Below are 14,846 nucleotides of genomic sequence, written 5' to 3' on the forward strand. Positions count from 1 at the left end.
AAATGATTTCATTTTTGGTGGGATACTAGAAGGCATTAAAACACAAAATGAGGCTGGGTGTGGTGGCTGTAATCCCAGCACTTTGGGAGGTTAAGGTGGGCGGATTACTTGAAGTCAGGAATTCAAGAGCAACCTGGTCAACGTGGTGAAGCCCATCTCTACTAAAAATGCAAAAATCAGCCAAGTGTGGTGGCAGGCACCTGTGGTCCCAGCTGCTCAGGAGGCTAAGGCAGGAGAATCTCTTGAATCCGGGAGGTGGAGGTTGCAGCGAGCTGAGATCGCACCATTGCACTCCAGCCTTGGCAACAAGAGTGAAAATCTGTCTCAAAAAAAGTAACAACAACAACAAAATGATATTGAAGTCATTAATAAGTACATCATAAATCACTACTATAATGTAACAGTGCATCAAGTGTCTTCAGAAGCACCCACTGTTGTCTCACTATTTATTTGATCTCCATTTGGCACTATTTTGTTGTTTGAATAAAGCTTTATGTTGCCAGGTTTTCTTACATACTCATAAAGCAAAGTTCTCTGCTAAACCAATAACCGCGACTGTTATTTGATATTGCTTCATTCCTCATGTATAGTACTATCAAGTTTGACCCTACCCTCACTATGACTAGTTTCACCCAACCATCTATCACAACAGAGTCTAAGGTGAAGTAAAATAAATGTCATAAATTATTCCACATTTATGGCACACTTTGAACAGTTTGAGATATACTAATTGAGAATTGCTGACTTTAATATTTTAAGTATAAAATGAGTGCTCAATTCTTTTTGGTCAGCCTGGATTTCCTTTGCTTCTAGTTATGAATCCCCTTCCTTCCTTCCTTTCTTCCTGCCTTCCTTCCTTCCTTCCTTCCCTCCCTCCTTCCTTCTTTCCTTCCTTCCTTTTTCTTTCTTTTTTCTTTCTTTCTTTCTTCTTTCTTTCTCTTTCTTTCTTTCCTTCTTCTTTCTTTGTTTCTTTCTCTCTTTCTCTTTCTCTCTTTCCTTCTTTCTTTCCTTCCTTCCTTCTTCTTTCTTCTTTCTTTCTTTCTTCTTTATTTCTTTCTTTCTCTCTCTCTTTCTTTCTCTTTCTCTCTTTCTTTCTTTCTTTCCTTCTTTCTTTCTCTTTCTTTCTTTCTTCTTTCTTTCTTTCCTTTTTTCTTTCTTATTTTTTGAGACAAGGTCTTGCTTTTTTGCCCAGACTGCAGTGCAGTGGCATGATCAGTGCTCACTGCAGCTTCAACCTTCCCAGCTCAGGCGGTCTTCCTGCCTCAGCCTCCTGAGTAGCTAGGACTGCAGGAATGTGCCACCATGCCTGGATTTTTAATAAATTTTTTGTAGAGACAGTGCCTCACTGTATTACCCAGGCTCGTCTTGAACTCCTGAGCTCAAGCAATCCTCCTGCCTCAGCCTCCCAAAGTGCTGGAATTACAGGGGTGAGCCACTGTGAATGGCCTATTTGGCCTTCTTCGATGAATCTTGTTGATAAAAGCCCACCCATGCATCCATACATTCACACTTTTAAGGCAAAGAAATACATGCAACACGACTACATACACACGTATACATGTATATATATTACAGCTTCCCTGCACTCAAGAAGTTGTATTATCTTTTAAAAAATGAAATTTGTAGGAAAAACTGTAATTCATCTTAGATTTGCATAAAAAAGTGTCATAAGGTAATAAAGAAGAGAAAGCTCACCCAATTGAGAAGGTAAGAAAAAGGAAGTCCAAAAGTCCCAAAAAGAATGTGAAACTTGGGAAGGTGATAGATAATCCTTTGACAAGTGGAAAATGTCCCTCTGATTCTGTAACAGTGTAATCTCTGGAAGTAGTAACTTAATTGGATAGTTGACCTGTGTCTTTGGAACATAATATTCCTTATTTTTTGCCTCTAGACACCGACTCATTGGTTCCTCGTCCGCCACATGCATCATCTCAGGCAATACTGTCATTTGGGATAATGAAACACCTGTTTGTGAGAGTGAGTTGAAATATCCCTTCCTCTTTCTTTTACTGATACATTCTAATTTTTCTCTGGAATAATAAAAACCTTAACCGAATTCCTTCTGTGCAATCTGTCCTTCACATGGCTGAAGACAGCCGTAATGTTCTCGAATATTCCTACAGGGTTCCTGGCAACCCTTTCCTTAAGTTCTTCCTTATCCTGGGATGTGTCTTTTCTAATTCTGGGGGCTTAAATACATAAAATCCTTCAAACTTGATTTTACTTCAATAAACTTGAAATTATGGTGGTTCTACCACCTCCAGTATAATAATCATCCTGCTTGGCAAATCAGTAAAGATTTTTAACATTTATGCTCTTCAAGGTTAGTGAAGCTGTGGAAGAACCTGGACTCTCACGCACCACGAGATCAACACATCCTCTCGAAAGGCACCATGCACTATTAACCTCAGAAGTGGGCATATATTTTAACCTACCTCTTAGAATTTATACTTACGAAATAATCACACACTTTTTAAAGCAGTTTGGTATAAACTTTTCATTGCAGCATCATTTATATTAGTTAAAATGTTAGAGCAACCTAAATATTTTAAACTATGGTTTGGAAATAATCTACTAGGAGGAAAAAGATGTGTTCAAATGATCACTATAAAGAATTCCCTAAGAAACATAAAATAGCTATGCAGAATGGAAAAAAGTATATCCATACACTGGCATGGTATTCAGCCATAAAAAATGATAGCATAAAGAAGCACTTAATGACTAGAAAGAGATGTGCTTTATGTGGGAAAAGAATCAGATGAATGGCATATATGGCAAGATCTCATTTTATTAAAAAATAATACACCTATGTAGTGAGGGCCAGGCTGAGGCTGAGAGAAATACAGTGTATAACATCTTTGTCTTACTGTTCTCTTTAGGTAACTTGGGGACTTTTCTTCTTTTCTTCTTGGCATTTAAAAATGTTCCTTTTACTAGAAAGTTTATGAGCTTCAGAATCTAAATTTACAAATGACATTGGTCACACATTTATTGCTGTTTATCCACTTTAAGAAACAATTTTGTCATTTTGTAAAACAAATTGGGAAACCTTTCGTCTTATTTGAAATCTATAACAAGATGACATGGAATTGGAATAGAAATTTTCTTGGAAATATGAAAAAATAGTAAAATAGAGAAAACAAAAATATAATAATACACCTATACCTATATCTATGTTTTTATCTCTGTTTCTAGTTCTGTAAACTCTCTATATCTAAATCCTGGTAAATGACTTCAGGTCTTCTTGGAGAAGGCTAGGGGAAGATTTACAATACATGCTTTTGACTGTGTAGCAGGTGCTTCCTCAAAAGGATCCAGTCTCCCATCCGTTTGTGCTGCTCTGGGTCTATAAACTGTTCAAGTCTAGGAATTGTTGATGAACAATGAACTTCTTTTGCAATAATTCAAGTCAGACTCTTATTCACTTGACCTAAATCTCCTCCACTTATACACATCAAGGAATACTTTAGTCGGCTATCCATCTACTTCGGTTTTAGAGACTCCATGATCAATTAGCCCAGTAACAATATTCTCTTCAGTCAAATCATTCTGATTGCTGTTTCAGCTCTAATATCCATTACAAGAACCCCCATTGTCTCTGACATTAAGTGTTGCCACTTGGACTCTGCCACCCTGAGGTCCTTTGGTCCCCAAGTGAATTCAGAGAACCCAGTTCAATGGCAACACTTCCCATTGTCGTTCCTGCCCTACAGAGAATGAGCCGACGCAGAGGATGCTGAAACTCCCCATGTGAATGTATTTCTCAAGTCTCTGGTGAAAGGTCTATCTTCTGAACCCTCCACTCCTGCACTGTGCCTCACCAGCTCTATCCAAAGATGACCTTCAGAGTGGAATGGCTGTTGCTTAACTTCTGCCTCTCAAATATCAGCTAATTTCTCATGCTGTAACCCTAGTCCAGAACCATACAGAGAAACTAAGTCTGGAAAACTTAATTCCAAATTGGCTGGTTGACACTGTACAAAACCCCCAGATAATTATAATTTTATTTAACTCTTTGTCTTCTTTTTTCTTTCCCTCCCTCTCTCCCTCCTTCCCTCCCTCCCTCCCTCCCTCCCTCCCTCCCTTCCTCCCTTCCTCCCTTCCTTCCTCCCTTCCTTCTTTCCTTCTTTCCTTCCTTCTTTCCCTCCTTCCTTATTTCCTTATTTTCTTTCTTCTTTATCACACTGGCTAGGACCACCAGTGTAACATTGAACATTGGTACCAATAGATGCCATCCTTGTCTTGTTCCACATCTCAAAGTTAAAGTTTAAAACATTTCACCATTAAGTTGGTGTCTACTGTAGGCTTTTTGTAGATAACCATTTTTGAAATAAGGAAATTCTCTTATATTCTTCATTGTTAAAAAAATTTTTGGTATTTGAATCATGTTGAGGTTTATCAAACACTTTAGTTTCATATATTGATGTAACCATATCTGTTTCTCTTTTTCTGTTAATGTAACAAATTGTTTTGAGTACATTTTTCAAGGGCAAATGATTTTGATTTTCAATTTTACATTCTTAAAATAAATCATCTCGGTCATAATATTTAATCATTTTTATATATGGCAAATATGCTTTTATGATACATTTTAGATGTTTCTATTAAAATATAATTCATGTATCACAAAAGTTACCTTTTTAAATTATACCACTTAGTGGTGCTTAGTACATTCACAAAGTTGTGCATTACGGTCTGAACGTTTGAGTCCACCCCAAATTCATATGTTGAAATCCTTACCCCTAAGGTGATGACATTAGGAAGTGAGGCCTTTCAAAGATGATTAGGTCGTGAGAGCAGAGCCGTCACAAATGGGATTAGTGTCCTAATAAAAGAGGCCCAGAAGAACTCCTTTTGCCCTCCCGCCATGGGAGGAGATGCTGAATCTGCCAGTGTTGGTCTTGAAGTCCCCAGCCTCCAAAACTACGAGAAATAAATTTCTACTGTGTACAAGCTAATCGGTTTATAGTGTTTTGTTATAGCAGCCCAAATAGACTAAGACATTAGGCAACCAACACTGCTAATTAATTCCAGAACACTTTCATCATCCCATTCCTAACATATTTGAGAGATTAGACTATAATTTTCTTTCTTGTAATGTCCTTAATAAGATTTTGACATCAAACTTATGACAGTCTTATAAAGTCAGCTGGTAGTGTTTCATGTATTTGTTTCCTTGAAAGAGTTTATATAAAATTGGTATTATTTCTTCTTTAAATGTTTAAAAGAATTCATCAGAAAAGCCCTGGAGTTTACTTTGTTGGGAGGTCTTTTTTTTTTTCCAACAATTTTCCTGTACCATGTAGACTTTTTGGTGAAGTATAACATATATGCAGTAAAGTGCACACATCTTAATTATGCAGTTCAATGGTTATTTACAAAGTAAACGCATCCATGTAAATGACACTCAGATTAAGATATAGAACACTATCAGCACCCCAGAAGCCTTCCCGATGCCCTTTCCCAGTTATCTTCCCAAAGTAACCATTATTCTGATTTATTACATTAATAATTAGTTTTGCCACTTCCTAAATTTTATAAAAGAATCAAAAAATAGGTACTCTTTTGTGTCCGGCTTCTGCTCAGTGTTATATTTGGAAGTCACTTTTGTTGCTGCATGAAGGATTGTCGGATTTTTTTTATTATTATGTTGTATTTCACTGATGATCTTGAGTACCTTTTCATATGTTTGTGAAGTGCCTATTCCAAACTTTTGCCTATTATTTACTAGTTTGTCTACTGTTTTATTGTTTTGTAGAAGTTCTTAAATATTCTCATGTTTTCTAATAAATATAACACAAACATTGTCTTTCAGGCTATGGCTTTTCTTTTTTCCTTCTTAATGATGTCTTTTGGTTATGAAAGTTCTACATTTTAATAATATTCAATTTATGAGTGTTTATTTTTTTCCAGTTACTGCTTTTTCTATTCTACTTGAGCAGTTGGGCCAAGTGAGGTGGCTCATGTCTATAATCACAGCATTTTGGGAGGCCAAGGCAGGAAGATTGCTTGAAGCCAGGAGTTCAAGACCAGCTTGGGCAGCAAACTGAGACTCTGTCTCTACAAAATAAATAAATAAAATTAGCTAGACTCAGTGGCACACGCCTATAGTCCCAGCTACTTGGGAGGCTGAGGTGGGAGCATCCCTTGAGCACAGAAGTTCAAGGCTTCAGTGAGTTATGGTGGTGCCACTGCACTACAGCCCAGGTGACAAAGCCCTGTTTCTTATGGATGAGTGAGACCCTATTTCTTATGGATAGGTAATTGATCTAATATCATTTATTAAATGTAGCACCATGGCCATAAGTCAGGTGACCTTATATGTGGCTCTCATTCCAGGGAGGTTCTGTTCCATTGGTTTATTTACCATACATTGTGTTTTTGTTTTGGTTTGGTTTTTGCCATACTATAATGACAAAAAAAAAAAAAAAAAAACTACAGCATTACATTAAGATTTTAATTACTATCGCATGACATTAAGATTTGATCTCTGGTGGCATACATCTTCTAACTATGTGCATCTTCAAGATTTACTTGGTTATTCTTGGCACTTCACGTTACCATATGAAATTTAGAATCAGCTTGTCAATTTCCACAAAAAGAATCCTACTTGAATTTGTATTGAGTTTCTGTTGACTTGTACATCAATTTGTGGACATTAACAATTTACAGTTTTGAAGTTTAAATTTATGAACATGATATATCCTCCCATTTTTGAAGTCTTCTCTAATTTCTTGTAATAATATTTGTTATTTACCTTATAGAAGTCATGTACATCTTTCATTATCTTTATTACTACATATTATTTTTAAAATTTTATTCTCTGTTTACTTCTTAGATATGCACCTGTTTCATCTCAGCTCCAGCAATTGTATTAAATTTACTTTTAAATTGAATAGTTTTTCTGTATTTTTTTAAATTTGCTGCATAATTATGTCATCTATGAATCTGACAAAGTTTTTAAATCTTTTCCTTTCTTATATCTTTTGTTTATTTCACCTGCTTTACTGCATTGGCTAGAACCTCCAGTACAACATTGAATAGAAGAGATGATACAAGGCTTTTAATGGTCATCATAAATCATGATGTATGCTGTAGATTTTTGTATGATATCCTTTATTAGATTAAGGAAATTCCCCTTTACTTCTAATTGCTAAAAGATTTATCATGAATGTTCATTCTAATGATCACTCTGCATGTATTGAGATTATCATGTTTCTTTTTCACTCTGTTAATGTAATATATTACGTCGATTGATCTTTAAAGGGCAAACAAACTGAATTCCTAGAATCATCCTATGTTGCTTGTGATGGGTTGTAGATGATTATCCTATCTATGGAATGTGTGTGAGTGTGTGTGGTGTGTGTGTGCAGGATTGCTCATATTTTTATTGTAACATTGTAACATTGATTTAATATTTAAAATCAGTCAAGGTAAACCTCACTTTGATCATTGTATCATCCTTTGGAAATATTGCTGGATTCAGTTTCATAATATTTTGTTTAGAAAATTTGCATTTATGTTCTCAAGCGATCTTGGTTATAACTTGGTTTTATTTTAATGTCCTTATCAGGTTTGGGCATCAAGATTATGTTGGGCTAGTAAAATGTGTTAAAAATTGTTTATTGTTTTCTAGTCTCTGAATAATTTGTGTAACATTAATATTATTTTTCCTTATATGTTTGGAAGAAGTCAGCAGTGAAGCAATCCAGACCTGAGGGTTTGTTGTTGTTGCTGTTGTTGTTAGGTTTTCAATTAGTGATTCAATTTCTTCAATAGCTGTAAAGCTATTATTTTCTATCATATTGAATTAGTTTGGGTAAGCTATATTTTTCAAAGAATTTACTCATTTTATTTAAATTTTCTAGATTATTAGCATAACACTGTTTATTATATCCTCATATTAGAAAAACCTTTGGATGTCTGTAATTCTGTAGTGATACCCCTATGCTAATTAATTTCTGATATTTGTAATATCTTTTTGCTTCTTTTTCCTTAATTAGTTTTACTGGGGTTTTATCAATTTTACTAAGCTTTTCACATAAACTACTTTTAACTTTCTTGTTTTTTCTTTAATATATGACTATTTTCTCTTTTACTGATTTCTGCTTATTTTCATTCTACTTTCTTTAAGCTTCGTGTACTCCTCCACTCCTAAATTCTTTATATTGATTAGATAACTTGTTTTCAACCTTTATTTTCCTAATATATACATTTAACCTATACATTTTTCTCTAAAACTATTTTACTTTCCACAATCTTTATATTTTATTATCATTGTACATAAAAGTTTTCTAATTTACCTTCTGATGTCTTCTTTGACCCATAGGCTACTTAGAAGGGCATTGCTTAATTTCTAAATATTTGGAGGTCTTCTAGTTATCATTCTTTCATTAATTTAATCATTTGAGACAAGGTTTATGGCCCAGAATATGGACCATTTTGGTAAAAGGTTATGTATGCACTTGAAAAGACTGTACATTTATTTTGTTTCATTTTCTAGAAATGTCATTTAGGAAAATGTGGTTTAGAACAGTCTTTTTTTCCCCCTCCACTTGTTCTTTCAGTTATAGAGAGGCATGTGTAAAATATCTGTATTAGTTTCCCAGGGCTGCTGTAACAATTTATTACAAACTTGGTGGCTTCAAAGAAGAAAAATTTACTCTCTTAACACTTTGGAAGCCAGAAATCCAGTTAAGATGTCAGTAGGATTGCTTCCATCTGCAAGCTATTCTGTGCCTCTCTCCAGACTTCCTTCCAGTGGCTGCTCGCACTCTTTGATGTTCCTTGGCTTGCAGATGCATCATTTCCTTCTTGGCCTCCATCTTCAAGTCGCCTTCTCCTCTGTGTGTTTCTTTGCTCTTCTGTCTCCTGTACAGACATTGGGCATGGATTTAGAGGCGACCGTGGCAATCTAGGATGGTCTCAAGATCATTAACTTGATTGTATCTACAAAGACTCTCCAAACTGGGTCACATTCACAGGTTTTAGAGATTAGGACACAGATATTTTTTAAGGAGGACAGTGGTTATTCAACCCATTACAATCCCAAACTATGACTATGAATTTGCCTGTCTTTCCTCTTTGTTCTAGCAATCTTTATGTATTTTAAACGTGTTATTAAACACATGAAATTTTTGGTTTATTCTATCTTTCTGCTGAATTGACTATTTTATCATAATGAAATGTCTCTCTTTACCTCTTATAATACTTCTTGCCTTAAAATCTACTTTGTACATTAACACAGCTACATAAACTTTTTTTCTTGTTTTCATATTATGTGTTTTTTAAATCTTTTACTTTCAGCCCTTCTTTGTCTTATATTTAAAGCTTGTCTCTTATAAACATCATATAGTAAAGTTTTGTTGTTTTATTCAGTCTTTGTTGTTCATTAGTGTTTGAAACATTTAAATTTAATAATACAAATTTAAAATAAATAAATAAATTTAATCTAGTTACTGTTAAGTCTAACTCTTGATTTTTTGTTTTCCATTTGTTTCATGTGTTTGTTCCTTTATTCCTCATTTCTCACATTTTTTAATTTATCCAGTATTTTTATTGTTCTATTTTCCCCAGTAGCTTTTAAGTTATTCTTAAATGACTACTCTAGAGATAGACATCCTTGATTTACTATAGTCTACTAAAATTGTGCTTTTACCACTCTCCAAACAATGCAAGTACCCAAACTATTAATATTTAATTCCATTTGTCTTCCCCCTCTTTTTGTATTGTTGTCATACATTTTGCAAAAAGAAAAGCTTCAGCTGAATTAAATTTAAAAGAGTTTAATTGAGCAATGAACGATTAGCAAATCAGGCAGCCTCCTGAGCCAGAGTAGGCCAGAGACTCCAGTCCAGCTGCATGGTAGAAGAGGATTTATGAACAGAAAAAGGAAAGTGATATACAGAAAACAGAAGTGAGGTACAGAAACAGCTGGATTGGTTATAGCTCAGTGTTTGTCTTATTTGAAGACAGTTCAAACAGTTGGCCACATTTGATTGGCCAAAACTCGGTGATTGGCATAAGAGTAGTCTACAGTCTGTTTACATCTTCACTTATTATAGTTCGCAGTGTACAGAGAAACCTTGAGGCTGAGCTTAAACTATGTAAGGCTTTAGGCTACACTTGATTTAACAAAGTACATATATTCTATATTTCAAAGACACTATATTTCAAAATAAATAAAAACAGTATTTATTTGTATTTACACCATAGTGAATTCTTAGAATTTTTATGTTGCCTCAGCATCCATTTAGAATATGTTTAGCTTTCTCATGCCAGAAGCAGAGCTTAGTCACCCTTATTGCCCTTTCTAGTTCTGTACCTCCTCCCAGTTTTCAACGTGGTCGAGCCAGATATCTGCCTTATACAACTGCCTCCTGGTGACCACCTCTCTATGGGACAGCTAGATAAAACCTACTTGACTAGCGTCCCTGACCTCTGTGCCCTGCATGGACTTCGCAGATATGCTGCCCTGACCACCTCTCAGTCGCAGCATGCCTTCCTGGAACATGTGCCTGCTTTCTTTAAACTCACCAGTTAGAACTCCCCATGGGAGATGCCTGCTGGGTCATACTCTGGTCCCCAATAAAGGCGTTGGCCGATGGGTCCCCTTCTCTCTCTCTCTCTCCATTCCTCGCAGACCAACCTTTGTGTGATCTTCAGGCGTGCCATGTACCCCCAGCCCGTAATAAAATCTTTACTTGCATCTTGTGTTTCTTCTAATCACTGTAGAGGTTCTCTCTATCATAAAGATCCTAAATGAAAACATATCCACATATGAGCTCTTTCTGGTATGTTTCCTTCTTACTGCAATTCTATAAATTCTATATGAAACTATTTGCCTTCAGTCTGAAAAAGTCTCTTTGGCATTTTTGTATTGTAGATCTTCTGACAACAAATTCTTTAAACATTTTTCTAATTGTGGTTCCTTCGAAGGTTATTGTCCATGTTTCCTGCTGCTTTTAAAATGGATTACGCCGGGCGAGGTGGCGGCGCCTGTAGTCCCAGCTACTCGGGAGGCTGAGGCAGGAGAATGGCGTGAACCCAGGAGGCGGAGCTTGCAGTGAGCTGAGATCTGGCCACTGCACTCCAGCCTGGGTGACAGAGCGAGACTCTGTCTCAAAAATAAATAAATAAATAAATAAATAAAATAAAATAAAATGGATTACACTTTAAAATAGATTTTTTTTTTACAATATTACTATGTTGTGTCTAGGTAAGTATTTGTATTGCTTGGGTTTATAGAGGTTTTTTTTTTTTTTTGAGATGGAGTTTCACTCTCGTCACACAGACTGGAGTGCAGTGGCACGATCTTGGCTGACTATAACCTCCACCTCCCAGAGTCAAGCAATCATCCCACCTCCGCCACCTCAGTAGCTGGGATTACAGGCCTGTGCCACTGTGCCTGGCTAATTTTTGTATTTTTAGTAGAGACGGTGTTTCCACATGTTGGCCAGGATGGTCTCAAACTTCTGACCTCAGGTGATCTGCCCACTTGGGCCACCCAAACTGCTAGGATTGCAGGCGTGAGCCACCACGCCAGGCCTGTATAACTTTTTGAATCTGTAATCTTGCATCAGTCTTGGAAATTTCTCAGTTATTACTTCTTCAAATGTTGTTTATATCTGTTATCTCTCTCCTCTCATGACAGGACTTCACTTAAACATGCTAGGCTTTATTCTTCTATGTCTTGGTCTATATGTTTAACATACATTTAGGGGTTTTTGTGGACTAATAAATGACCACTTTTACACAGATATGTTATTGTATCAAACTTAGATTTGAGTAAATGAGTTGGTAAGTTTTATATCTTTTGTATGTTGTGAAATATTGAAATTACATTTGGAAGCATATGTTACTTGAAAGTTCAATAGAACTTATTATTTTTATTCTTCTTACATGTTTCTTGGGTAATTCTAGCTTTCTACATTTTTTGAATGAATATTGGCAATTTATATTTCCATTTATATCATTTAGATTTTCAAAATATTTAACCCTCAGTAGTCTACAGTTTTATAAATATTCTCATATCCATAACAATGTTTAAATTCCTTTTCCTACTGTGTATATTTGTGTCTTCTCTCTTCCCTTATAATTTATCTTTTAGTGAAGGTTTTTATATTTTGTTTTCCTAAAACAGCTAACCTCAGTTAATAACAAAAATGCAAATTAAAGAAAGCAAATGGAAAAGAGTAGGAGAAAACAGTATAAACTCTATAATACTATAATCAAAGAGCTATGTAAAATGAAAAGAAAGTGGATTGAGTGAATACATGCACGCAAATATTATAGGAAATCACATAAGTAAGAAAGGCAGGACACATCATATTATGCCCACCGAAATTACAACTTTGTAAAAATGTAACTACATGTTAGCAAAGATTAAAAGCAAATAATGAATGTAAAAATAGTTACAGTTTAGTGATTCATGAGATTTTTGTCATTCATTATTTAAATTGACTGTTATGCTCTTCCTTTTCCCAGTAATTCCTTGTGGGCTACCCCCCACCATCGCCAATGGAGATTTCTTTAGCACCAATAGAGAGTATTTTCACTACGGATCTGTGGTGACCTACCGCTGCAATCTTGGAAGCGGAGGGAGAAAGCTGTTTGAGCTCATGGGTGAGCCCTCCATATACTGCACCAGCAAAGATGATCAAGTGGGCATCTGGAGCGGCCCGGCCCCTCAGTGCATTATACCTAACAAATGCATGCCTCCAAATGTGAAAAATGGAATATTGGTGTCTGTCAACAGAAGTTTATTTTCCTTAAATGAAGTTGTGGAGTTTAGGTGTCAGCCTGGCTTTGTCATGAAAGGATCCCGCCGTGTGCAATGCCAGGCCCTGAACAAATGGGAGCCAGAGTTACCAAGCTGCTCCAGGGGTGAGTCTGACTGAGGCCTAGAAAGGCCCTGCAAGTGACATGCATTGCTGTTGGATCAGGAGATTAGTATTTGTTCAGGGGGAGGGATGTGTACTGAGCAGGGTCGGGAGCAAATTTTCTAGACAGTGAACACGAAATTCAGAAGGTATGTGTACATACACATGTGCTGAAATTGAGAAGCAAAGCTCAACCTGGGCAAGGAATATGATGTTTCTTTGGGGTTCTTATAAACAGATCTGTCAATTACCTTTGAGTATAATAATTGTTGATACAAAATGAGTGATTCCTCTGGCCAGGCACTATAATACAGGCTACATGTGAATTGTAATCCTTAAAACAAAGTTATTAGGTAGTTACCAGTTGTTCTATGTTTGTCTGTTTTGTTTTGCTTGAGATACTGTCTTAATCTGTCACTCAGGTTGGGCTGCAGTGGTGCGATCATGGCTTACTTCAACCTCTGCCTCCCTGGCTCAAGCAATTCTCCTGCCTGAGCCTCCCAAGTAGCTAGGACTACAGGTGCATGCCACCAGGCCTGGTTAAAATTTTTATATTTTTTTATAGAGATGGAGTCTCACCATGCTGCCCAGGCTTGTCTCGAACTCCTGAGCTGAAGCAATCCACCTACCTGGGCCTCCCAAAGTGCTGAGATTATAGGCATGAGCCACTGTGCCTGGCCTCTATGTTTCACAGAGAATATGTGCCTTAGGGAAATCAGATAACTTTTAACTTGCAGACTGAAGACTGGAATGCAAGTCTGCCTGACTCCAGAGACTTGGCTTTGCTAGTCAGCATCCAGTCATGAAATCAAAATTTACTCTAGATACTTTCAAGGAGTGAGGGATTTCATACAGGTTGTATTAGTCCGTTCTCACATTGCTGTAAAGAACCACCTGAGACTGAGTAATTTATAAAGAAAAGAGGTTTAATTAAATCTCAGTTCTGCAGGCTGTATAGGAGGAATGACTGAGGACTCCTCAGGAAACTTACAATCGTGGTGGAAGGCAAAGAGGAAGCACGCGTGTTTTCAAATGGCTGGCAGGAGGAAGAGTGCAACTGGGGAGGTGCTACACACTTTTAAACAAGCAGATCTCGAGAGAACTCTATCACAAGACAGCACTAGGGTGATGGTGCTAAACCATTAGAAACCACCTCCATGATCCATCACTTCCCGCCAGGCTCCTCCTCCAACAATGGGAATTACAGTTTGACATGAGATTTGAGTGGGGACACAGAGCCAAACCATATCACAGCTAATAGGTCACAAAGATGTTAGAAGGGCAGGAAAAGCAATAAGACGAAGGCAGAGTTACCAGAGATCAGGGAGCTACTGTGGCTCCCAGTTTAGAGCACAGGAGCCTGTACTGATGCTGAAATGGCCAGCCCCTCCCACTGAGCAGGCAGCTCTCTGAAGGCTGCTAATGCTGCAGGAGCCACCACTGCTGCCAGAATGCAGCTGATATTGTTGGAGCCAAAGTCATTGGCATCGCTAGAATTGAAGCTGTAACTGCTCACTGAAGCCATCTATACTGCCACTGCCCGAGCCACCTCTAGAAGTAGAACAGATTCTGCTATCATCCTGCCTTTTAATTTGGTATATATGGCTCCAACTGGCAGAACCTAACCAGAGCCCAGCTATCAAGGAAGATGAACAATTGTAGTTTTAAGGCTTCCATTGCTAGCAGCCAAAAGACAGTCCAAAAGTGTGAGACTGGGAGCCAACAAAAATTTAACCAGCACAGCACCTAAATATTACATCACCAGGCATTGATCAGTCAAGGGAAACACTGGGTGATGAACCCTGAAAATGGACATTACAGCATCAGAGTATTTACATACTCCTTAAAGAAGTCATTTTTCTGGTCCAGCGCCCCAGATGCTTGAGAAAGCTGAAGTCCAGAAAAGGGAACTGATCTGTTCAAAGCCAAATTGAAATTATTTTTTCCATTTTATAGCAGTTTCAT

The 14,846-nt window shown here is 36.9% G+C and overlaps 2 protein-coding genes across 2 annotated transcripts in view; both read left to right on the forward strand.

The window, feature by feature from the left end:
• The window catches only part of LOC117075393 (complement receptor type 1), a 221,972-nt gene that overhangs the window by 169,011 nt on the left and 38,115 nt on the right, over positions 1 to 14,846 (forward strand). The gene's annotated exons all lie outside the window — the stretch shown is intronic.
• The window catches only part of LOC117075394 (complement receptor type 1-like), a 100,897-nt gene that overhangs the window by 55,378 nt on the left and 30,673 nt on the right, over positions 1 to 14,846 (forward strand). The window contains exon 5 of the mRNA XM_033197706.1: positions 12,487 to 12,885. Coding sequence (XP_033053597.1) covers positions 12,487 to 12,885 — 399 coding nt within the window. The remainder of the gene's footprint in view (positions 1 to 12,486; positions 12,886 to 14,846) is intronic.

Source organism: Trachypithecus francoisi, unplaced genomic scaffold (genome assembly GCF_009764315.1).
Source record: "Trachypithecus francoisi isolate TF-2019V2 unplaced genomic scaffold, Tfra_2.0 Lachesis_group5, whole genome shotgun sequence".
Classification (NCBI taxonomy): domain Eukaryota; kingdom Metazoa; phylum Chordata; class Mammalia; order Primates; family Cercopithecidae; genus Trachypithecus; species Trachypithecus francoisi.